Source organism: Somniosus microcephalus, chromosome 18 (assembly GCF_052327205.1).
Source record: "Somniosus microcephalus isolate GS21.2 chromosome 18, FLI_Smic_1.0, whole genome shotgun sequence".
Taxonomy (NCBI): domain Eukaryota; kingdom Metazoa; phylum Chordata; class Chondrichthyes; order Squaliformes; family Somniosidae; genus Somniosus; species Somniosus microcephalus.
Genome location: NC_141004.1, coordinates 28,058,596 through 28,084,559, shown reverse-complemented (window position 1 = coordinate 28,084,559; position 25,964 = coordinate 28,058,596). Strand labels below are relative to the sequence as shown.

Below are 25,964 nucleotides of genomic sequence, written 5' to 3'. Positions count from 1 at the left end.
CATCCGGTGGTCATGAAAGGCATTATATAAATGCAAGTCTTTCTTTCTTTATTAAAGGGAATACAAGCTTAGTCTATGCAACTTGTACTCATAATTTAACCCTTTTAGCCCTGGTATCATTCTGGTGAATCCATGCTGCACCCCTCCAAGGCATACATATCCTTCCTGACATGCGGTGCCCACAACAGAGTGCAGTAATCTAAATGGGGTCTCACCAGAGCTTTATAAACTGTAAAATAACTTTCACCCCTTTGTATTCCAGCCCTCTTGAGATAAAGGCCAACATTCCATTAGCCTTTTAAATTTTTTTTACCTGTCCAACAGCTTTCAGTGATTTCGGTACTTGGATCCCCTCTGCTCCTCCACAGTTCCTAGCTTCTCGCCATTTAGAAAAAACTCTGATCTATCTTTGAGGTCCAAAATGGATGACCTCACACGTCCCAACACTGAACTCCATATTCCACAATTTTGCCCACTCACTTAATCTACCAATATCAGTAACGCCAAGTCTCGTGATTCAATTGTAAGAAATGTGATTTTTCATGAAAATCCTCCCCAACTCGCAATTCTACTCAGGTAAGTCATGATTTTTTGCTTTGATTGGCTGCTGGGGACACGTGTGTTGCAGGGTCAGGGGGTCTCAATGGGTGACGTGTTGTGTCGCCCTCTGAGAAGTGCCACATGATGCAGACTGAAGCTGGTCGCGGTAAAACTGGAGGGAAAGATAAGGACTCACCAAATCGAAGACTCCAGAGCTAGTCTCAGTTTCCTTCGGCCGCATTCACTGGCAACTGCGCAAGGGTCACTATGCCGACCGTGTTGGGCCTGGAACCCCAGTCTACCTGGCCGCTATTCTCGAGTACCTGACCACTGAGATCCTAGAGCTAGCAGGCAATGCTGTCGCTGTTCCAGTTACTGTGATATTTCTAGATCATGTGGCATACATTGCAAGAGTGGAGGGTGCTTCAATGCAGCCATCATTAAACACTCCAGGAGGAACCTCGTGATATAGGGCTTTTAAACCGATGGAGTGTTAGGAACTTTGAAATGCAGCATGGAGACATTGTACCTCTGGTGCAAACGTGTGGTATAAATGATGCGATATGCTCAGGAAAGGATTGTCTTCAAAAGTAAAGGGCTGCCATCGATGGCATTTGCATCAGGTCCACCATTTTGATTTTAGCTTGCAAAAAAACTGTTTAAAAAAAGCCTGGATTTTACCAGTAATAATATAAATGACCCACAAGATGACACTGTCTTGGAAATGCAAATTTTGCTATATGAAGCAGTGCTTAATGGTTTAAAAGTAAGCAAAAATATTTCTACTTTCACAGTGAAAATAAGTAAGTCAGCATAGAAAACAATAGCATTCCATAAATACCTGAGAAAAAGCCAAAAGGGGTCTGTGATTGACTGCAATAGTTATGTTCAAATGGTAACTCCTAAACTCCACTGGTTTGAGAAAAAAAATCAGGTGGTTCCCATGGTGATGAGGACATCCTGTCCCTCACCTTCTCCTTTGGTGCCACGATTCCAGGAGCTATGTTACATAAACTAAAGCAGGCCAGATCAGTGCAGCCGGCCACCACTATGGGACTGGATGAAGCTTTCAAATCAGTGGGAGAGATTGGTAGATACCAAGTGTACCTCATCTTCTTATTAAACCTATTACAGGTGAGTGAGTCACTGAGTTTTACCTGCAACAGGTGAGTAAGAAGGTACTTTGTTGCTGTCAGATCGCAGTGACATGTTTTAGGAGAGGGAATGAAAAACAAGTTTGTGCGAATTTTGAGCTGCATGTGAATCCACTTTTTAAAATAAAATGATCCTATTGCAGATGGGTTTGTAAGATCAGACTTTCAATCATTAGGAGAGGTAAGAAAGCATTTTAACAGAGAAGAGTGATGTCCGAATGTGCTTCCTGTATGGGGGCAAAGGTCAGCGAGGGGTCGGAAAAAAATAGCAACTCATGATTTTTAAGAGTTTGTCTCATGATTTTTGAGACGGTGGGGTTGGCAATATCCCTTTGCAACTTTCTGCTCCCATCTACACTATTTATCTGGCCACCTAACCTGGTGTCGTCAGCAAACTTGGATATACGGCTCTCTGTTTCTTCATCCAAGTCATTTATAAATATAGTGAAAAGCTGAGGCCCCAGTACAGATCACTGGGGGACATCACTAGTCACATCCTGCTAATTTGAGTACATACCCATTACCCCTACTCTCTGGGCTGAATTTTTACTTTGTAGAGTGTGCAGGTTTGCGAGCAGGTGGGCAGTTAAAAGCGCTGAAATTCACAGCACTTCGGGAAGTCGGCTTTAACCCACTGGCTTCCACCTTTGACTCAGGCATGTTAGTCAGCACGAGACCCCCTTCGGGAGAGGCGGATGACCTATTTAAAGCAATTTAGAGACCGTTAAGAGTCTAGTAACAGCCTTTTTTACCTGATGTTGCAGCTTTTACTGGCTGTCCACGGGATTCCCGGGCTTACTGAACCAGTGAAAGTAAAGCGAAAGCACAACAGCAATTGTAGGAACTGAACAAGTGACATTTAAAAAACACATAAATACTGACACCTCACACCTACTTCCTTGCTTAAGGGAAAGGCTCTTGCTAACACCACTTGTGCTAAGAGTTTGCAGGTGATTTCTACAACTTTGGAAGTCACTCCCACTACATTGGAGGATTGTGCCTCTGATCTCCACTTTACTTCTATATAAATCAGATTAGCATGGATGCCGTTTATGTTGTTTCACCTTGGACCCCAGATGAGGATCAAGATGAGCACCACCAGCAGCAGCAACACCAGCAGGAGCAGCAGCAGCCTTCTTCTCACCAACCAGCCACTCCACAGGAGAGAAGGGATGAGCATAGGGGTGCACCTCGAAGGAGGCGATACCCCTCAACACAGGGTATACAGGCAGAGGATCAGCTTCCAGGACATAATTGAACACCAGTGCCTCAGGAGGCTCAGGGTTTTGCATCAGGTCGTGGCAGCCATTAGTAGCCTGTTGGAAGGAGACCTGCTGCCAAGTGGACCTGGTGGACACACATTACCAGTGGCTGTCAAAGTCACCACCGCCCTCAACTTTTTTGCATCAGGCTCCTTCCTTCCAGGAATTTGCAGGATCTCACAGTTGGCCACCCAGAAATGCATCACCCAGGTGACCGATGCCATATTTGACATGGCAGGCACTCTTCTTCTTCTTTTGTATGGTAGTAGCAAAGCAAATCAACTGTCAATATCTAAGTCAGATATCCAGGCCAAAACTTCCTGTGTAACAGTGTGATATCTTTTAGGCTGCCTGCAAATTTCCTCTGAGGCCAGTGTTCAATGATGTGCTCCAGGGTCTGATTAGGAGCTCTACAGTCGCATGATGCGGTTGCTTCAATCTTTCATCTATGGAGAAGGTTACAGCATCTACCATGACCGGTTCTGAGGCGGTTGATGGTTGTCCACTGTTTGCGAGAAATGTTTGATCCTTCAGATTGTACTGTGGGGTCCTCTATAAGGAATTCATTTAGTATATCGCAGTTCTTCCAAGCCTTTCGCCATCAGCCATCAAGGCTGAGGGGAGATCGCTGAAGGGCTTCAGCAATGGTCCAAAATGACCTTCTAGATTTGAGACGAGTTGGTGGTAGGTTGTTCAAATCAGCCTGGATCATCATGTCTTTGCTGGTATAACGGTTGTATTCGCTGGAGACTGCATATTCGCGGCGTAGGTGTGGTGGTGCGATGTTTGCAAGCACGGGCAGCCAAGGCATTGGTGTCGATAAAAGCGTACCGGTGATAATTGTCATAGCAGATTTCAGCTGGACATCAATGGATTTGACATGCAGACTTGATAGCCATGCCAGTGAGCAGTACTCTGCTGTAGAGTACACTAGGGCAAGTGCTGACAGATGGAGGGTTTGAGAGTCTGCTCCCCATGTGGATCCCGCGAGTTTCTGGATCAAGTTGACCTTACTCTTTAGTTTCTTCTCAAGGTTCGAGAGATGCTGTCTATATGACAGGGTGCAATCGAACGTGACTCCTAAATAGTAGGGTTTTTTGACACGGTTTACCTCTGCGCTGCAAAAGGAGATTTTCAAAGCTTGGTTTGCTTGATGGGGTTTGAGGTGGAATGTCGAGGTGACGGTTTTTTGCAGGTTTGGCCAAAGTCACCATTGGCGGAAGTAGGACTTCATCCATTGTAAATCATTGGTCAGGGTCCCCTTGGTGATGGACAGATTCATGTTGTGCGTGGCCAAGTCAATGTCATCAGCGTATATGAACTTGCAGGACTCTGTTCCGGGCAGGTCATTGGTGTAAACGTTGAATAACATGGGTGTCAGGCCAGAACCCTGTGGGAGTCCGCTGTTCAACATCCTATATCTGCTCTTCTGAAGGCCAGTTTACACATGGGACCGTCGGTTTCTCAACATGGAATGAGAAGATGGATTGTTGTTCTGCAGGGTAAAATGGTGGAGAGCTTGAAAAGCAGTCCATGCTTCCTTACTGTGTCATATGCCGTTGACAAGCTTACGAGTGCTATGATGGTCTTGAGTTGGTAACCTGCTTCGATGTGCTTTGTCAAAACTACTACTTGGATGCAGCAGTTACGGCTGCTCCAGAAGCCCGCTTGCTCCTTAGGGAATAGTTGGTTCGATGATGAGGGCTAGTCTGTGGAGTAGTTGCCTCGCCAGCACTTTATAACAAGTGCAAAGTAAGGAGATTGGGTGGTAGCTGGTGGCCTCACAAGCATTCTTCCCCTGCTTCAGGAGGGCAATTACTTCAGCCTCCCTCCAAACAGATGGAATTTTACAGGTTGTCAGTACCTTGGAGAAGGTGGTCAACCATCGCTTCGTTTTGGGTCCCAGTGCTTTTAAGAATTCTGGGTAAACACCATCTGGACCAGCAGCTTTTCCAGATTTGGTTGTTGACACGGCTGCACTTAGTTCATCCAAGGTGAATGGATCAGACATAGTTGATGATCTTGGTGCCGACATTGAGTTTGTCGAAAGCTGCCGCTTCACCTGGCTTTGAAATTCTTTGTCCACCAAAGCCTCTGATGTTTGTATCAAGTGGGATGCAATGGCGTCCGCTCTGATGGTCGTCCTGTGTTTATAAGCGGGGTCTGCCCCGGCAGGTTGACTGAGCAGGGCCTATGCTTTCCTACTGGCGTGAATGAATTTAGTCTTCTCCACAAGGCTCCTCCACCTTTCACGTCTCGCTGAGTTCAAGCATTGTGGTGGCGGTGGCTGGGCCGGGTTCTTGTTCAGCAAATACTCCTGGTGGAGAGCCTCGCTTTCTTCTGTCCGATAAGGAATAAATGTCTTTCTAACCGTTCCTCCACTCCCCCCCCGCCCCCCGCCCCAGGTATACTGCATTTTTAGGCAGCTTTAATAATTCCTATAAATCTGTTGTAGGCATTGGTGGTTGGCGGAATCAACCTGATACTGGTGTCAATTGACTTTTGGAAGGTTTCCCAGTCTGCTTTTTTGAAGTTCCATTGTGGTTCCGGTGTTGATGTAATGACAGGAATTTCAATGTCAATGTTGATGATTGAGGGCCTGTGTTGACTGTTGGGGAAGTCATCAAGAACAGTTTTGGAGGCAATGATTGGGTTTCCTTTACTGTCTTTAGAGAGGAAACATAGGTCTGGGTTATTTTCTCTCTGCCACCTTGATGAATGAAACATACCTCGACCTTTGGCATCAAAAAGGAGGAATTTATTCTCTATTGAAGCCCACTGTACAAATGTTTCTCCATTATAGTTGGCACAGCCCCACATTGTGGGTGGCTATTAAAGTCTCCGAGGTGGATGGATGAATGTTGACTAGGAGGGAGCGGTGGGTCAGGCCACTGCGCGGTGGGTCAGGCCATTGCACGAGTGGTGGTTTGTAGAGATTGGAGATTATTAGCTCTCCTACGCATATTGCTGTGGTAAAAACTCCGGCAATATGATATGCTTGAGTTTGGTGCAGCCTTCGATGCCTTGTTTGACATAGTATGCCAGGCCATATTTTGGATGATTATTGCAAGCAATTAGGTCAAAACCTATGATACGTCCTCTTGTGTCAAACTGGTGGATGTGTCCGATGTGTGTTTCTTCAAAAACCAGGACATCAACGCTGTGTTTCTTGACTACCCTTTCCAGATATTCGCATTTTGAGCGAGAGATGGGTTCGATGTTAAGTTGGCATATTTGGATGGTTGGACCTACGTGTAGTTTTCTTTGGTCGTGAAGAGGACCCTTCGATTTGCTTGATCTGCTACTCTCACTGGGAGGTCAATTTAACCTCTGGTGTCAAGTTCGGTGTCCTTTAAGACAACATTAGTTTTGATCTAAGATCACGCAACAGGGTAGGCCAGAGAAGGCTGACATCATCCACCCCAAGGCAGGCACTTATGTACACTTTGCCACTGATGAAGCCAGTCAGGCTGAGCAGGCGCTCAGCTTTGCGGCTCTGGCTGGCTTCCCACAGGTGCAGGGCATCAGCGACTGCATACGTGGCCATCAAGGCACCCTCAGGTCACCCAGGAGTGTTCGTGAACCATAAGAGCTTCCACTTCATCAATGTGCAGCTCATCTGCAACCATAAAATGATCATGATGCACGTGTATGCCAGATTCCCAGGGAGCTGCCAGTCCAACCTCCCTCAGCTCTTTGCAACTCCAAACAGACTTACCAGCTGGCTGCTTGGAGACAAGGGCTATCAACTGAAGACGTGGCTGATGACACCCTTGAGGAGGCCAAGCAATGAGGCTGAGGAGCACTACAATCAAAGCCAAATGACAATGAGATGTGTAATAGAGCAAGCAATTGGGATGCTGAAGATGTGCTTCAGATGCCTGGGCAGATCTGGATTTGGAGCCCGCAAGGGCCCCGCCAAAGACTGTTCCTCTTGCTCCTCTGCAGAAGCAAACTCAGCCATCAGGACACGAGGCAGCATGTGGGGCTCTGACTGGGGGGGGGGGTGGGGGGGGGGGGGGGGGGCGGGTGGCAGGACAATGGGGAAGAAATGGGAGCACTTTGAGCAGATTCCCCACTTCCATGTCCCCTCTCACCATCATCCCTCTCATGGCCCACACTTCCCTGCTAGCAAGGAGCTGCAGAGTACTTTGCTGCACATCAGTGGGGCGATGACCGGCCAAGTCAAGGTTTCCATCCATCCTAGATAAGGTTACAGTCAGAGTCAGCAAGATGTTGCTCAGAGCAAGCATGCACTCATTTGAACGCCACGTTTGATGCTCCATGCAGGTGGCCACCCTTTCCATGGACGAACACATCATTGCCATGTCCTGCAACATTATGCCAGTTATGCTGGAGATGGACTCCCCCATTATCCCTAAAAGTGAGCACATCGCAGTTGGAAAACCTGCCAGAGCCTCCGCATTTTCTGTTGCTCCTCATCTGCTTTGTCAACGGACCTCGAGGTTCAGCATCTTCGTCCAGCAGAGCACTGCTTGGCGCGTCTTGTGCCTTCTGATGAGGACTCTCCACTAATGTCTCTGTCTCCACCATCTGCTCCTGCTCACATGATGAGACACACACCAGGTGACACCACTACTCTCTCACTGGACCCACTGACGTGTGTATCTGTGCTGGTGCTTGGTTTTTATGGGTCGTGTGACGGTGCACCCTCAGAGTCCGCGACCTATTCTGAGGAGTCATCTTCCTCCTCAAGCTGGACAGTGTGTGGGGGGGGGGGAGAACTTTGATGGGCCTGTGGGAGAGTAATGACATGAATTAGAACTGTGATAAGAATGTTTTAAGTTACCATTATACACAAGATCATATTTCACTAGCTGCTGACATCAAGTCAATAGGAGTGGCTGTGTGATATTTTAATTCTGTCACCAGGTAGCTGGGAGACCCCCCTCTTTCCATCTCTGACCACCAACAGCTCCGCAACTTGGCTCAGCTCCAGCATCTCCTCTTCTGCTGAAGTGAGCAGTATTATCACTGGAGCGCCACCTCCGGTTCACTGCCTCTCCCGGGTATTCTGTGCTCTCTTCTCCTGCAAGGGGGAAACAAGAGACCTTTGAATGCGAGTCATGGAATGAGTGGAAGGGATGGATAGGTAACATCTGTTGAGAGTGACTGAGGGAGAGGTGTAACATTGCATTTAAATGAAGGTGAGTTTCAGTGGTGGATGGTCAGATGGGGATGTGACTAAGTGCATAGACAGTGAGGGATGGGTGCACTTGCAAAGTAGGTTGGTGTGAGGAGTGATGTGCAGGAGTAGGCTTGGGAAGGCAGCGTGAGGGGGTTGGAGTGACACGCACATCAGGATGTAGGGCAATGTGGCATTGTACTCACCTTTTCCTGACCTCATGAGGTCGTTAAAGCATTTTCTACACTGTTACCAGGTCCTGCCAACAACACTCCCGCTGCTCACTTCTCAGCGATCTCCAGCCATGCGTTCTTTGTCTGGCCAGCTGGCCTCTTCCTCCCATCAGCAGGAAACAGGATGTCCCTGCAGGCTCCGACTCCTTGGGAGTATGATTTCCAAGGAGGCATTACTAAATCGTGGGGCAGCTTTATGTCTTTAAGCCTGCATAGTTCATTTTAGAGCGTTATCAACTTTTTCCAACAGAAACAACTCACTATTCCCACTCCAACAGCCTGTCTTCCACCTCCACCAGCCTTCAAGTGACATCTGTGCATTGCTCCTTTAAATAGCTCAGCTGAAGTAGTCGTATGTGACATCATCAGACACGCTCCAGTTAATTGGCCGGGAAACCCGGAAGTCTGATTCAATTGCAGTGGGTTCGTTAAAAAGCCACTGCAAAAAGCACCTCTCTAACTTCCAGGTTCCTGATGTGATCCACGGTCCTCCCGTTGCCATCGTGACTCCAAAGTAAAAATTCAGCCCGTGTCTCCTACCTACAAACCAATTCCCTATCCATGTTAATATGTTGGCTCCAATTCCATACACTCTCATCTTTGTTAACAGTCTCATATGTGGAACCTTATCGAATGCCTTCTGGAACATCCATCAATACTCCCTTACCTACCACATTAGTTACCTCCTCAAAAAATTCAACTAGGTTCTTTAGACATGACTTACCCTTTACAAATCCATGCTGGCGCTCTCTGATGAGTTAATATTTTTCCAAGTGCTCAGTCACTCTGTCCCTAATAATAGATTCTAGTAATTTCCCCACAGGAGACGCAAGACTAATAGGCCTATAATTTCCTAGTTTATCTCTACTACCCTTCTTAAATAATGGAGTGAGTTTGGCAATTTTTTGATCCAAAAGGGACAATTCCTAAATCAAGAGTTTTGGAAGATCATGACTAGAGAATCTACAATTTCATCACCTACTTCTTTTAATACCCTGGGGTGGAAGCCATCAGGACCTGGAGATTTGTCTAACTTTAGTCTCATTATTTTCTCCATTACCTTTTTAAAAAAAAAAAAAAAAAAAAAAAAATTATATTAAATCTAGTAAGTTTCTCCGCTTGAGTAATTTTTAGTTTCCTCATATCTCTGCTATTTCATCCTCATCCTCTACTGTGAAGACCGATACAAAGTATTAAGTAAGTCTGCCATGTCATGATTTTCAATTACAACAACACCTGCGTCCGTCTTTAAAGGGGCTGACATTACATGTAGCCACCCTCTTTCTCCTAACATACTTGTAAAACCTTAGGCCTAAAAATTCAAGTGCAACACGAAAGCTGCCACTGCCACAGCCACCGCGGGTTAATGGCCGCCGAAAATGGTGGCGCTGGGAGTGAAAAATTGTCGCCGGGGACTAATGTCCATTAGCCCAGTGCTAAATTGACCATGTAACGCCTTCCTGGCGGCGTTCGTCCTGGCATCAGGCCCCAATGTGGCATCCACAAGCGGCGTTGCAGCTTCAAACAGCCTCTGAAAGCAAGGCTGTAATTTTGCAAAGCATTGTGGGATCTTAAAAGGGCAATGCATTGTCTTTTTCTTAAAAGAGCAATGCCTTCTGAAATTATAAAAAAATTATATAAAAATATGCAGTTTTCAGTCCTTACAGCTCAACTGCCTACTGAGAAAAAAAAATTCGCATTTGGAAAAAAATTCCCAATCTTCAGCTCTTAAAGCTGAATTCCCTTCCGCACCTTAAAAAATGGAAAAAGTGCTTCAGCACTAACACAAATGGCTTAGCAAGCCAGGGAAGGGGCACCTAAGGACTCGCTCGCAGCACTCCAGCTATGTGCATGAGGTCAACATTGCAAGAGAGTTCCTCTACCCACAGGGTCATCACTGCCAGCAGTGTTGCCCCCACGAGCTGGCTCCAGTGTCCAAAGAAGCTTCATGACCTCAGATCAGTGGTCAAGGTCAATGAATGCACTTTCAAAATCCATCTCCTACCAACTACATCACTAGCCTCACACACTTTTCAATATACGACTCCCCCCCCCCCCCCACTCACCTACCAACAATCTGTATCAATCACGAGGCACATCTCCCATTCCTAGCTTCACCTCATCCCCTCGGTGGAGACGGCGCTAGCCATTCTTGGCAGAGGCACAGCTGAGCCCTTGGCCAGCAGCGGGGCTAAAAATGCTGGTATCCTCATACGTTATCCTTCTTCTTGCATGCACCTCTTGCTTTCCCACCCTCCCCTCACCACAACTCCAGAAGGAGGAGAAACACCGTCACTCGATTTCACACTCCCAGCCACCAGCTCCTCAAGGTCGACCAGCAAGATCATTTGCAGAGTCCCCCACTGAAAGTCAGCAGTCTTCCACCAGCCAGGCAGCAGCCACTGCGGTAGCACTGCATGACATCAGTAAGATAGGCAAAGGCACACATAAGACAGTCACTAAGAGAATGCATAAGGATGATGAGTTGATTTCTTGATGTCATATTGGATGAATAGATATATAAAGTTGGATTGGAAAGTTTGTTTTGTGGTGGCTTTTATTTCAGCATTGTGGCCAAGAGGACGCTGTGATGGTCAGTAACAGAGGGAAGGGAAGGTGTGGGACAAATGCTGAAAGGGGAATTGGGGTTGAGGTCACTGGTATGGCAGCATTGCCTGACCTGCTGAGTATTTGCAGCATTTTCAGTCTTCGCAGAGGCCTTCCTTTACCATCCGAGGCCTTGCAAGCATCCAGCAGCACTCCCTGCACTTAAAAAAAACTTTTAATATGTATTGCAGCAAGCCTCTACTTCAATAAAATAAAAAAATCCAGTCCAAAAGCTTAAATGCAAAACTTATCTGAAAGATGTGCGAGTCTCTTTAAGAGGTGCTGACAGCACCTCTGTCAGTCTGTTGAATTTTCATGGTGATGTTAGGACCCAGCGCCAAACTCCAAGTTTGCCGAGGTGATGTTAGGTCGGAGTGTGACGTCACCCTCTTCCCTAACATACATTTCCCTTTTACCAGCAGTGCTGCCAGCCCTCAGAAAATGGCGGACGCTACAGGACTCATCACCAGCTGGCGAAAGAGCGCCGGCTGCTGTGTTTTCGCAAAATTATGCCGGTAAAGGGTAGCATAAAACACCCGAACTTTTAGCCTTTAATGTTGTCCATGATATACCTCACAAGTTTTTTCTCGTATTACCTTTTTGCAGCTCTAACTACTTTCTTTGTATCCCTATTGCAGAATAAAAGCAACTCTTGGGAGTGAGAGAATCAAACAATCAGAAATTTTATTAATTTTGAATTAAGAAAAGCTGCCTTTGAAACTGAAAAGCTTGCATATAGAGCAAGAAAAAAATAGGAAAAAAACACTCTTCATTTTTGGTCAATATTGCAAAAACTTGCACATGGTTGAATAATTTCAGATCATAACCACTGCTCCCATTTTTTTGGATAACAGCTGTTGGTAATGATTTCTGCTGCGATCATTTACAGCTCATCCTTTGTTTATTTTCTGGTCCCAGTACCACCCCATTCTGCCTTGCATCATCATCCCTTTTGTCATTTAATCTCTTCTGTCTTCCAACCTATCTCAGACCTTCCCTTTTGTTCTTTCCTCCTCATCCACCGCTCCCCTCCTTTCCCTGCCTCTGTACTTAAAACCTGTTACTGTACTGTTAAATCCGTGAATCTTGATGTATGGTGTCCTTCAAGAAATAGACAGAGACTGCAGAGGAACAATCAACAGGTGTTGACTGGATGAGGGTTACTCTAAAGCTAACAGTACAGATCCCTACTCAGGGTTTATACACAGGTGTGGTCACTGCCGGTACTACAGTATACAGGAGCTGTAAAAAGTAGTTCTCCCCTTAAAGGTACATACACTACAATTCCTCCCCTTTTAGATGAACAGTACCATAACATTCATTTAACAATTAACACTTTTAACATGCAACATTAACTGAAAATAGTCCTTTTATAAATTCAGTCTTTGGGGCGGCTTCCTGATCCTTTCTGGATAGCGCCTTTCCTGAGTGTCTTGCTCTTGGTGCGGGTGGCGATTCTGGCCCCCTGTCGTCGGTTGGTTCATCAGCTTCCGATGCTACTGTTTCTGGGGTAGATGCTACCTGCATATCGGGTTCATCACCAGGTACGCGAGACATGGGGTTGACTCGTTCCTGTGACTCTAGGATCTGGTCGACATGGCGTCTCACAATGTTCTCCCCAACATCCACTGTGTACATTAGTGGCCCCTGCCGTGTGCATATCGTTCCTGGTTGCCATTTCTCTGTTTAGTAGTCACGGGCCAAGACTGGTTGCCCTACATTGAAGCTCCTTGTCGGCTTCTCATTGATGTGCTGGAATTGCTTATTCTCAACATCTCTTCGTACATTTGGTCTGAGCAAATCCAGACGAGATCTCAACCTTCGGTTAAAGAACGTCATGGCCGGGGTCTGGTTGGTGACTGCATGTGTTGCATTTCTGTAGGCTAACAGGAAATTGTCCACCTTATACTGCAGTGGAATGTCGTCATCGCACATGGCCCTTACTGCCTTTTTAAAGGTTTGTACGAACCTCTCAGCCAATCCATTTGTGGCTGGGTGATACGGGGCGGATGTGTAATGCCTTACCCCATTCCTTTTCATAAATTTCCAAAACTCTTCGGACACAAACTGTGGTCCGTTATCAGAGCAAATCTGCTCTGGCAAGCCGTTCCTGGCAAATATGGTCCGTAGAACTGCAATCGTTTTCTCCGTGGTGGTGGAGGACATTTTGATCACCTCAGGCCATTTCGAGTGCACATCCACGGCTATTAAAAACATTGAGTCCATGAATGGACCAGCAAAATCAATATGCACCCGTTGCCATGGAGAGGAGGGCCACTCCCATGGGTGCAGAGGGGCATGTGGTGGTGCATTTTGGACCTTCTGGCATCCTGAGCAGCTCTTTGTCAGGTCCTCGATTTGCTGATCGATCCCCGGCCACGACACATAAGCCCTAGCAAGGCTTTTCATTTTCACCCCTCCCAGATGGCCTTCGTGAAGCTCATTGAGCACTCTCTCCCTTAACTTGGGTGGAATTACCACTCGGGATCCACACATCAAGGTCCCCTGGCATACTGACAGCTGTTCTCTTCTGGATGAGAATGCTGGCAACAGTGAGTCGCCATGTGTTGGCCATCCCTTTACCGTCAAGTCATATACCCGAGACAGTGTCGGGTCATTTCGGGTCTCCTTCTCTATATCCGCGTTAGTTACTGGCAAGTGTTCAATTATAGTCGAATAAAATATTTTGACAGGGTCCACTGCTGGTGCTTCCTCTGCCGTAGGCAGTGGCAGGCGTGATAGCCCATCAGCGTTTCCATGCTATTCGTGCCCTTATACTCTATTTCATATTGGTTCGCCCCTAGAAAAACGGACCATCTTTGTAGCCGTTGCGCAGTTATCACCGGAACGCCCTTCTTTGGATTAAAGATGGAGACAAGTGGTTGGTGGTCAGTCAGCAAGGTGAACTTCTGCCTGTGCAGATAGTGGTTGAACTTTTTCACTCCCCACACTAGGCTGAGGGCCTCCCTGTCAATCTGGGCGTAGTTACGCTCGGCTGAGGTTAGTGGCCGAGACGCAAAGGCTACTGGCCTCTCCGAGCCATCCGGGAATTTATGCGACAGCACCGCTCCAATACCATAGGGTGATGCATCACACGCCAACCGAATTGGTAGTGCTGGGTTGAAATGAGCCAACACCTCTTTTGATGTGATCAATTCTTTGCACTTCTGGAAAGCTCGTTTACATTCGTCATTCCACTTCCATGGTACCCCCGTTTGCAGTAGGGTGTTCAGTGGGTGTAGTACTGTAGACAAATTCGGCAAGAACTTATGGTAGTAGTTCACCAGCCCGAGGAACGACCTTAGTTGTGAAACAGTTTCCGGTGCTGGAGCCTTGACTACTGCCTCAATCTTTTTAGGGGACTTATGTAACCCCTCTTCATCAATAACGTGGCCACAATACGAGATCTGCTTCTGGAAAAACTCGCATTTGTGGCGATTAGCTCGGAGCCCATATTCCTTCAATCTAGTGAGCACCTGCTCCAGGTTGGCGAGGTGATCACTGTCATTTTCGCCCGTGACCAGGATGTCGACCAAATAACACTGGGTCCCTGGAATCCCTTGCAGGACTTGATCCATTGCCCTTTGCCAAATAGCCAGAGCTGATGCTACCCCGAACACCAGGCGGTTGTATTGGTAGAGACCTTTATGAGTGTTGATCGTGAGGTACTGTTTCGAGGCTTCTTCTACCTCCATTTGCAGGTACGCCTGGGCCAGATCAATCTTAGTGAAGCGTTTTCCTCCAGATAGCAAGGCAAAAATATCTTCAATCCGCGGAAGCGGATATTGTACCGTGTGAAGGATTTGGTTCGCTGTCACCTTAAAGTCCCCACAGATGCGAACCTTCTTTGGTTCCCCAGGCGTATTACTCAATGACCTCTTCATTACAGGAACAATGGGTGTAGCTCACTCGCTCCAGTCCACTTTGGACAGTACTCCTGAACGTTCCAAACCTTCCAGCTCTGCTTCGACGGCTGGGCGGATCGCATAAGGCACCGGTCTGGCCTTAAAAAACTTTGGCCTTGCATTTTCCTCTATTTTGATCGTCGCTGTTATGCCTTTTAATGTTCCGAGTCCCTCCTGGAACACTTCTTGTGCATCAGTTAGCATTTTTGACAGTCGTCCAGGTGTGACGTCGTCATCCTTTTTGGCATCTACAGTCAGTGCTTGTATGGAATGCCAATCTAGCTGTATCTTCTGGATCCATTCACGTCCTAGTAGTGGTGGTCCTCCATCTGGCAATACATATAGGTCCATTTTTGGTGTTTCCTTGCCGTTATATATAACGTTCACCCTTATTTTTCCTTTGGGGTAGACTTTTTGCCCCGTGTACGTCTTCAAGACAATCTCTGTATCTCTCAAGGGTATATGTGAGAATAGCCGCTTGTAGTCCCTTCGGTTTATGACTGTTAAGGCTGATCCTGTGTCCAATTCCATTTTCACTTGGACTCCGTCTATCTTGAGCGTGACCCAGATAGTTTGGTGATCCTCCATTTTGATTACATTATGTAGTTTCAGACAACCCAGCTCCTTGCTTCCGGAGTCTGTATCACTTTTCTGTTCGTCTGAACTACTCTCCGTCACCTTATGTACCTTTTTGTACTTCTCCTGTGGAGATTTTTTGCTGCTGGTTTCCTTTCCTGACCTGCAGACTCTTGCTATGTGTCCTACTTTTCCACACTGTCTGCACACTTGGTCCTTGAACCAACAATCCTTATGGTCGTGTGTTGTTCTGCCGCAGCAATAACACTTCACTGCTCCATATGACATTTCATTTGTGCCATATTCTTGCGATCTCCGTTGTATCTCTGCAGCGCCCCGTGCGGCTGCTTCGTGTGATACTGCCATGCTGAAAGCCTTGTCCAGCGTAAGATCCTTTTCTGATAGAAGCCGTTTCTGGGTTCCTTCACTTTGAAGCCCACACACAAACTTGTCCCTTAAAGTATCTGCTAGTCCCATTCCAAACTGGCAGTGTTTCGATAGCTTGCGCAGTTCCGTTAAATACTCAGCATTACTTTCGTCTTTATGCTGGTTCCTTTTGTGAAACTTAAATCTTTCTGCTATCAGCAGCGGTGTGGGGTTTAAGTGGTCCTGTAGGATTGCCACTATGCTTTCAAAATCCTTTTCCACTGGCTTCTCTGGGGTTACTAGGTTTCGCAGTAAGCCATACGTTTTTGCACCCATGGAATTCAACAATACCAGTGCTTTCCTGGCATCTGGCACTTCATTCGCCTTGCAGTACACTTCAATGCGTTCTACATATGTCGCCCAACCTTCGACTTCATTGTCGGACGCTGTGACACTGCCACTCTTCGGCATCCCTGGGTGTGGTTAGACTGGCTAAAAATGGCGTCTCCCGCGCTCTCCCTTCCTCTCCGCTGTGGCTCAAAAATGGCGTCTCCCGCGCTCTCCCTTCTTCTCCGCTGCGGCTCAAATGGCGTCTCCCGCGCTTTCCTTTCTTCCCCGCGGACGCTGCTCAGCCCTTGAACACCGGCCGTGCTCTGCGCATTTTCCTGCACGCCTCTCTCATTGACGCCGCTCGGTCCTGAACCCCGGCTGCGCCCTGTGCACTTTACCCTCTCTCTCTGCTCCTGTCGACGCTGCTCGGCCTTTTCCTGCGCCGTCGGTCGGCTCTAGCCGCCGCTGTGCGGGAAGGGTCTGCGCCGTACCTGTTGCCAGCCCGCCTCGCTGGAGTCTCCGCCGGATGGTCGATGCCCGTGCCTCTGGAATCGGCCTTCCTCTACAGAGTTGCAGGTAGGTTCGAATCGCCTCGTCGCCAATGTTAAATCCGTGAATCTTGATGTATGGTGTCCTTCAAGAAATAGACAGAGACTGCAGAGGAACAATCAACAGGTGTTTACTGGATGAGGGTTACTCTAAAACTAACAGTACAGATCCCTACTCAGGGTTTATATACAGGTGTGGTCACTGCCGGTACTACAGTATACAGGAGCTGTAAAAAGTAGTTCTCCCCTTAAAGGTACATACACTACATGTACATCCCCAACTTTTTCCAGTTCTGATGCAAGGTCATCGAGCTGAAATGTTAAACTGTTTCTCTCTCCACAGATACTGCCTGACCTGCTGAGTATTTCTAGCATTTTCTGTTTTTATTTCAGATTTACAGCATCCGCAGTATTTTGCTTTTGCACATGTGGCTGTTAGTGAGTTGACCTGGAAAACTTAAACTCAAGTGTAAATTAACTATTTTTCAGCTTCCCAACTTCAGCTGAAAAAGGGCAACTGAAACTAATTCTGAGCCTGTACTTAAGTACCTTTGCACTTCGGTGGGTCCTTGTCCCACTGTCCAGTTGCTGTACAAGCAAGATCTCTTGCACCAATCAATGAAGAGCCACCAATACATGAATATGTTGCTACCATTCCATATTCCCAGTTCGCTGCACGGGATGTAACTTTCCCATTAGGAATAGATGGAGGATCAGCACATGTAACAGCTGGGGAATAAATGAAATTCAGTTAATGTTCTGAACAGACTGTCAGATTAAAAATTTATCTTCATGGATTAAAATCAGTCAAGCTCAGTAACACAGCATACTGGTGAACCAATACACTGCAACACAATGCAGAACATGGGCATTCTTCTCCCCTTTCTCAACTGTACTCACCTCCAACACCCCCCAAAAAAAACCACAGCAAAGACCCGATCATATTCAGATGCATTAGTTGTCCGCAACCATTAACCTTCAACTTTCCCCGAGTACCTATTTCTTTCCATCCTGAATGTACTTTACGGTGGAAGAATTTCTCTACTTGTAACAAAGTCACAAATCTATTTAAAGAGAACTGTTCTAGGGTTTTGCTCTGCATAGAATACAGGAGAAATCCCCAATTGTGGCTCAGTGCTAACATCTCGTCTGAGTGAGAAGGTTGTGGGTTTAAGTTGTGGAGTGGGAAAAGAGGAGTGATAATCAGGAAAAGGGACAGAGAACCAGAAGAAAAGGTAGAAGAGGGCTGAAAAAGAAAAGCTGGAATAGAGACAGGCAAAAGAGATAATGGGGTAATTTTCACATGAAAATACAGGTGGGTTGGAGGTGGGGGGGGGGGGATGTCAGAGAAGTGAAATTTAAAAAAATCTAAAACCCGACCCCAACCCGCACACTTTCACCTTTTACTCAGGCGGGATGGAGGCAGGCAGCCAGCCCACTGCCGGAAGGTGGGTCGACATTTTGAATATAATATTATAATGTAGGAGTCTACGTACTCCTAGCAAAAAATACTGAACTCGGAGAGGTTCAACAGAAAAGGTTTAATTATTGAGGCTGCATGCTGAATACAAAATGGAGTCAGAGACTACACAAAGTACGACTGCCTTTCATCAGTGCACAGCTTCGACTGCTCCTCCCCCACTCTGGGCTTAACTATGTTGCAGATCCAGTTTCTTAAAGGTGTGATCCTTCTTAAAGGCATGACGCCTGATTTATAGTCTACAGACCGGAAAGCGGATTGTGTCCATTCTGTGATCGGTATGCCACAATAATGAGGCCTGAAGCCTCTGCTTTAACCTGCTCTGCAGGTTTAACTGCAGGCAGTCAGGGATCCCAGGGCTTGGGATTCCCGGTAGCCGTAGCGAGGCAATAACAGTCTCAGGGAGCAATCCTTCTGGGCCGGGAGGAGCAGGAGTGCTTCCTCCCAGCCCCCCAAGCTCACCCAATAGCAGCACCCCCCACCCCAGGGTCAGGGATCTCCCTCCCACACCCCCTACCCACCCAGGATCAGCTCCCCCACCCCCACCCCAGGATTGCAACTCAGCCCCGGGGTTGGGGATCGGAACCCCCCCCCCCCCAGGCTTGGAACTCCCCCCACCACCCCTAAAACCACCAGGCTTGCAACTCCCCCCCACAGACCCAGCACTTCTCTTTTGCTGCGGCGTCCTGGTCAGTCAGCAATCTTTGCCCGACTGGAAGCCAGCCTGTCAATCAGGCTTCCGGGAGGAGAACCCTTCTGGGCCAGGAGGAGCATTATGCCACATGCCGCTGTGGAGTTAAAACTTCACAGCGTGCTGGGAAACCTGGACTTCCGTGTTTCCCGCCGTCTACCGGGTCCCCCCCGCCCCCTGCTCCATGCAGGAGGGAAATGGGAACATCCCGGCCAATGTGTCCCCTGATTTACCATGAGCAATACCAAAGAAGATCCAGTAGGGTACAAGTGAAAATAGCGTAAATGTAAGGCTGGTTAATCATTTGGCACAAATTATTCAGCCCTCTAAGAAAAATGGAACCCGAACTTACCATCACACGTTGGGACCTGGCCATCCCAACCGTCAGCGAGACACAACCGGTATGACCTACCAACCAACTGGTACCTAGAAAAAGGAAAACAATGCACTGTGTAAAAGGAAAATAAAAATGACTCATCAGACAGGACGTTTAAAGTTAAATTTAAGTGGCACAATGTACTGATTAGGAGACAGATGCAAGACCTAGATTAGAAATAAAGAAAGGAATTGCAGTCATATAGTGCCTTTTCACAGCCTCTGGATGTCCCAAAGCGCTTTACGGCCAATTAAATACTTTTGAAGTGTAGTCACTGTTGTAATGTAGGAAATACAGCAGGCAATTAGCGAACAGCAAAGTCCCACAAACAACAATTAGATAATGGCCATATAATCTGTTTCAGTGATATTGGTTGAGGGAAATATATTGGCCAGCACACCAGAGAGAATATCCCTGTTCATCGATTTTCTACGTCCACCTGAGGGGGAAAAAGGGGCCTCGGTTTAATGTCTCATCCAAAAGACGGCATCTCTAACAGTGCAGCACTTCCTCAGTACTGCACTCAAGTGTGAACCTAAATTGTGTGCTCAAGATCCTGGAGCCACAGCCATCTGACTCAGGCAAGAGTGCTACCACTGATCCAAGGCTGACACCTAAACAGTGGATATAAATAAATGAAACTGTAAGGTAAAAGTTAACTAAACAGTCTTGAAGTCGCTTTCCATTGTCGTAATATTAACATAGCTTTTGTCTGTTAAGTGAGTCCCTGTTAGAAGAATAAAAGAATAAGATAGGATTGCTTTATTTTATTATAAAATGAAGTGTAAGGCAATAGTCGGTTTATATAGTAGAACTAAATTAGAAGACATTCCAGTCAGAGAGCTTTAGCTGATAAGTTATTGGACAGAGAACAGACAGAAAAGCTCTTTTGTTAGGAAGGCCTTCAAGAAACACCTGCCTGAGAAAGACCATGGATCTGGAAAGTTAGGGAGTGTGAGTCAAGTTAGGGAATTAACGCAGATCTATGTCTGTGGTCAGGCAAATCAGTGTTGAACGATAACTGTGCATTAGGTAATGCTATGGGCACAGTTTCCCTCTAAGGTGCGAGGCTGCGCACTAGTCCCTGAGCTCCCGCGCACTTCAGTTCCAAGACCGCGCAGAGCTGGACAGGGGAAAGGGCCCAATAAAGGATGGCCCAGAATGCAGACAGTCATTTGCGAGCCAATCCCAATTAAAAATGTTAAGGGAATGGATGATGTGTCGGTTGTGTTGTCCTCGGAGAAACGCCGCCTGCTGCAGGCAGAAGCTGTAGAGCAGCAGAGCTCAACCGGTTCCCATGGCGAGGAGAGCAGCATATCCCTCCGGGGGACCTGTGTTACACAAACTCTGCTGTCCCCATAGGGCAAATGCCAGCTCAGTGCAACCAGCCACCGCTACGGGGCTGGATGAAGCTTTAAAAATCGGTGGGAGAGAGCAGTAGATAAACTACGTGTACCTCATCTTATTAAACTTATATAGGTGAGCGAGTCACCAAGTTTTACCCGCAGCAGGTGAGTAAGAAAGTACTTTGTTGCTGTCAGATGGCAGTAACATGTTTTAGGAGGGGAAATGAGAAACAAGTTTGTGCGAATTTTGAGATGTACATGAATGCGCTTTAAAATAAAATGATCCTACTGCAGATGGGCTTGTAAGATCAGGCTTTCAAACATTGGGTGAAGCAAGGAAGCATTTTAGGAGAGAGAAGAATAATGATTAACACAAGTTTAACTTATTTTTATTTGCTACTTTTCAATAATTTTTTAATAAAGTTTCAACCAGGCCTTGAAGTCCAAATACTTTTAAAGAGTCTCTGAAATGCTTAAAATTGAAAGTTCTCAATATTTGATTTTGAGCGATCAAGTGAAGTGAGTAACTTTGCACAAACATGCAATCATGCTGTTGAGGAAGAAGAGGATTTGTAGGAGTTACATATTACTTTTTATTGACTTTTAAAAAATATATCATTAACCAAAAAAGGGGAAAACACAAAACATTTTATTTTGTCTGTTGTTCTATAGACCTAAAAAGTCCCAGGAATAATGTATATATATAGATTTCCTCTTGAAAGTTTAGTGGAGTGTTAATAGAAACAAGAGTTATGTAATGATGTATAAAAATTGCAGGGAGTTACTTTAGAAGAAACCACTATTTCTTTATTGAAAAAGACATAGAAAATACTTGATTAAACTGATATTTCGATTTGGTATAAATGTTTGAAATAGGAGATTAAAAATTGAGAGTACAATTAAGTTTGTTTCCCGCTATTTAATTGCAAAGTACCTAAAATAATTCAACACTTTTCGTGATAAGAACAGGGATTAATATTGTGGAGAATGTTTGAGAAAAACACATTAGAAGCAAAATTTGTAAATTAACATCTTTATGTCACATTATTAGTAAATATTTCCAAGTCAGTCTGATTGGTTCTCCTGTCCAGGAAGAAAGAGGAATGTTTATTTTGGTTAAATCAAAGCTTTTCCTGCCTTTTGTTTTTAAGTTGTTTAATTGCAAAGTATGCATGGCCCTGAATTTGCAGTCGGAGGCTTCCCACGGGTGGATGCCTCCAGCCAGCAAAAAATCTACGAACTTACCTGATGGTCCCGGAGGTTCAAATACTTGCGCTCCTGGGCCTCTATGCATGGCCTGCATAGAGGCACGAGTATCCCGGGGCGCAGGTGGTTCGCAAGCGCCCCTGGGATCACATGGGCCAGCCCAACCAATGAAAGAAAAGGATCTCCATTCATTCTTATCGGGATTCCATATGTACTGAATCCTCTAAGTATGACTGGGAATACCCCCAAAAATACACGTACACTTCAAATAAAAAATTTTTAAATCACATTTAAAATTAATCAAAATGGCATTTAATTAAATATTTAAAACAAAAATTTTAATTTTTTGAAAAATAAATTTTCATATGTTAAAGGGGTTAAAATAAACTTACCATATTTCACAGGTTTTCAAATGTATAAATTATTGAAAAAAATATATTTTTCTGTTCTTTAAAATCTTACGCTGATAAAAACAGGCCTTACGCCTGCTTTTACCAGGTGTAAGAATTTCACGGGTATTTGCTGGGCAGAAGTTGGGCAAATAGCCCAACTCTGTCCGTGGAGGCCCTTTTCCCGGGGATGTGTTGGATCTGTCGAGAGGATTCTTGACAGATCGCAAGTTCTGGGTTTTAGCACATATGTTTCGCATGCCTAAATCTGGAACTTGCGCAGCCCCTGTGTGCACGTACGCACCCGTAGGAGCAGCAAATTACAGCCCCTTGTGTTTTTCTGCACTTGTAAATAAGTACTGCATTTCTGACCTGTTACATTGGGTGGGAGGCGGGGGGCTGCTGGCTCAAGACGTTTATTAATGGAAGTGATTGAAGTTGAAAATACAGATACCCGTTTTTGTTCAGTTCTTTTTAATACTAGGAAGTAAAGAATTACAGCCCTTTATATTTGTTGGTTGACAGGTTGCATTGTGATTAATATTCTAATTACTTACGTGGACATACAGCAGGTCAGCGCCATAGGAAAGCCACTGCTCCTGCTGCAGCCATTGGTATCGTGACATGAGGGATGGGCTAATACGTTGAAAACTTTAAAATTAATACTAATTGCACCAATAGATATGCCTCTTTCAGCTCACCTTGGGCTTTTGGATTGTTTGTTGATGCATAACTGTGTAACTGAGTGATGTTTCTGAAGTATTAATGCATTATTATGCAGTTCTTTTATATCCTAGACATTTCTGACAAGTAATTTTATTTTTAAAATAGAGTTTGTAGATGACAAACTAAAAGCTTTTAATTAATTCTACCGTACACAAACTTGCAGATTGGGTATGTAAATGACAAATGAATTTCAATATAGATAAATGTGAGGCGGTGCATTTTGGTAGGAGGACTAAGGACCTATTCCCTGGAAAATAAGAGTCTAAATGGAGTAGAGGTGCAAAGGGATCTAGGGGTATAGATTTATAAATCATTAAAAATAGCAACACAGGTTTAAAAAGCCATAAACGTGCAAATAAAGCATTAGGGTTCATTTCTAGAGGAATATAATTCAAAAGCAGAGAAGTTATGTTAAACTTGAAGAGAATATTGTCTAATTGTCTCATGATTTGAGACAGTGGGTTGCAATATGGCATTAGAAAATTCTATCTATCTCAGCCTTGAATAAATATACTCAACGACAGAGCATCCACAGCCCTTTGGGGCAGAGAATTCCAAAGATTCACAACCCTGAGTGAAGAAAGTCCTCCCCAGCTTAGTCTTAGTTTCAGCCGTGGCTCAGTTGGTAGCACTCTTGCCTCGGAGTCATCGAAAGTTGAGAGTTCAAGTCCCATTCCAGGGACTTGAGAACAAAAATCTAGGTTGACACTCCAGTGCAGTACCGAGGGAGTGCTACACTGTTGGAGGTGCTGTCTTTTGGATGAAACGTCAAACCGAGGCCCCATCTGCCCTCACAGATGGACATAAAAGATCCTATGTGTGATAAATCCATGTAGTGAAACAAGGAACTCGAAGAGGCAAGATATTAGAATTAGCCCGTGTATTTATTAAACAACTGCGTAACAAACATACAGGCCTGCATCCTTCCATTCCACCTTCGCTGACCTTCCCTCCTTAACTAGTAGCAGCACTAGCTACAGCACCACCTGGTGGATAACCTTAATCATTGATATACCTATCAATTCGTCCAATAAAAAGCGACGAGTTAGGAACGTAACTAAAGGTTTTTATTGACTAAATAACAGAGCCCACCCTCGTGGGTGATCGGGTCCAACAAGGAGGAATACCAGCCAGTCGACTACCTTTATACCTGGGCAGGTAGGTGGAGCCATGGGCGGAGTCGGAGGTGGTCAGCCCAGGTATAACAGCGCGACAAGAGGCGACCTCGTATCGTGATACAACAGTGATAACGGTGATAACAATACAACAGTGATAACTATAGTGTAACGATAAAAGTGGTTTACCACATTCACCCCTTGTTTAGATTTGAGTCCGGCGGGGTGAAGTGTACTACCAGTTCTGGTATGTCAGTCTGTCCAGAGGCCTCGTAAGCCTCTCCGATCGTCGCAGCGGCGGTGCTGCATTATCCGGTGTTAGTGCTGGTGTCTGCGTGGTCGGCGAAGGCTCGTGGGGTTCCGGCATGCCGTCTACCTGGGCTGGAATTGGGGGGGTGGTGGGGGGGGTAAAGGTGGTGTCTCCGGAGTGCCCGAGGGTGCGAGGTCTCGTAAGGAGACAGTGTCCTCCCGCCCGTCTGGGTAAGCCACGTAGGCGTACTGGGGGTTGGCGTGCAGGAGGTTCACCCTTTCGACCAGTGGGTCTGTTTTATGGGCCCTCACGTGCTTTCGCAGCAAGACGGGCCCCGGAGAGGTCAGCCAGGTTGGTAGAGTGGTTCCCGTAGTCGACTTCCTGGGGAAAACAAACATTCGTTCATGGGGGGTGGCGTTAACGGCAGTGCAAAGTAGTGACCGGATGGAGTGCAGCGCTGTCGGGAGGACTTCCTGCCAGCGGGAGGTTGGGAGGCCCTTAGACTTTAAGGCTAAGAGGACGGCCTTCCATACCGTCGCGTTCTCTCTTTCCACCTGGCCGTTCCCTTGGGGGTTGTAGCTGGTGGTCCTACTTGCTGCAATACCTCTCGCTAGTAGGAACTGACGGAGTTCCTCGCTCATGAAAGAGGAGCCCCGGTCACTATGTATATAGTTTGGGAACCCGAACAAGGCGAAGAGGTCGTTCAGGCATTTAATGACCGTGGTACTGGTCATGTCTGGGCAGGGGAAGGCAAAGGGGAAACGGGAGTACTCATCAACAATGTTGAGGAAGTACACATTACGGTCAGAGGACGGGAGGGGCCCCTTAAAGTCGATGCTCAGGCGCTCGAAGGGGCGGGTGGCCTTGATCAGGCTTGCTCTGTCCGGCCTAAAGAAGTGCGGTTTGCACTCGGCGCAGGTCTGGCAGTTCCTGGTTATGGTCCTGACCTCCTCGATGGAGTAGGGCAGGTTGCGGGCCTTAATGAAGTGGTAAAGTCTGGTGACCCCGGGGTGGCAGAGGTCGTTGTGGAGGGTCTGAAGTCTATCACTTTGCGCGCTGGCGCATGTAATTCGTGACAGAGCATCGGGGGGTTCGTTCAGCTTACCTGGCCGGTACAAGATATCATAATCGTAGGTGGAGAGCTCGATTCTCCACCTCAAGATCTTGTCATTCTTGATTTTGCCCCTCAGCTTGTTATTAAACATAAAAGCGACCGAACGTTGGTCGGTAAGGAGGGTAAATCGTTTGCCTGCCAGGTAGTGCCTCCAGCGTCGTACCGCCTCCACAATCGCCTGGGCCTCCTTCTCGACCGACGAGTGTCGGATCTCAGGGCCCTGTAGGGTCCTTGAGAAGAAGGCCACCGGTCTCCCCTCCTGGTTAAGGGTGGCGGCTACGGCGAAGTCGGATGCATCGCTCTCGACTTGGAAGGGGATGGACTCATCCACTGCGTGCATAGTGGCCTTGGCAATGTCTCCCTTAATGAGGGAGAAGGCTGCGCACGCTTCCTCCGTAAGGGGGAAGGATGTGGACTTCATGAGGGGTCTGGCTTTGTCCGCATAATTGGGCACCCATTGGGCATAGTAGGCGAAGAGCCCCAGGGTTCTCTTAAGTGCCTTAGGGCAGTGGGGGAGGGGTAGCTCCATGAGGGGGCGCATTCTTTCGGGGTCGGGGCCGATGAGTCCGTTCTCTACTACACAGCCAAGGATGGCAAGGCGCGA

General features: G+C 46.5%; 1 protein-coding gene across 1 annotated transcript in view; it reads right to left on the bottom strand.

The window, feature by feature from the left end:
• Positions 1–25,964, bottom strand: part of LOC147105176 (membrane cofactor protein-like) — a 109,511-nt gene that overhangs the window by 49,808 nt on the left and 33,739 nt on the right. Inside the window, exons 3-4 of the mRNA XM_086011298.1 lie at positions 19,191–19,264; positions 17,217–17,396 (exon numbers count right to left, since the gene is read on the bottom strand). Of these exons, the coding sequence (XP_085867424.1) occupies positions 17,217–17,396; positions 19,191–19,264 (254 nt within the window). The remainder of the gene's footprint in view (positions 1–17,216; positions 17,397–19,190; positions 19,265–25,964) is intronic.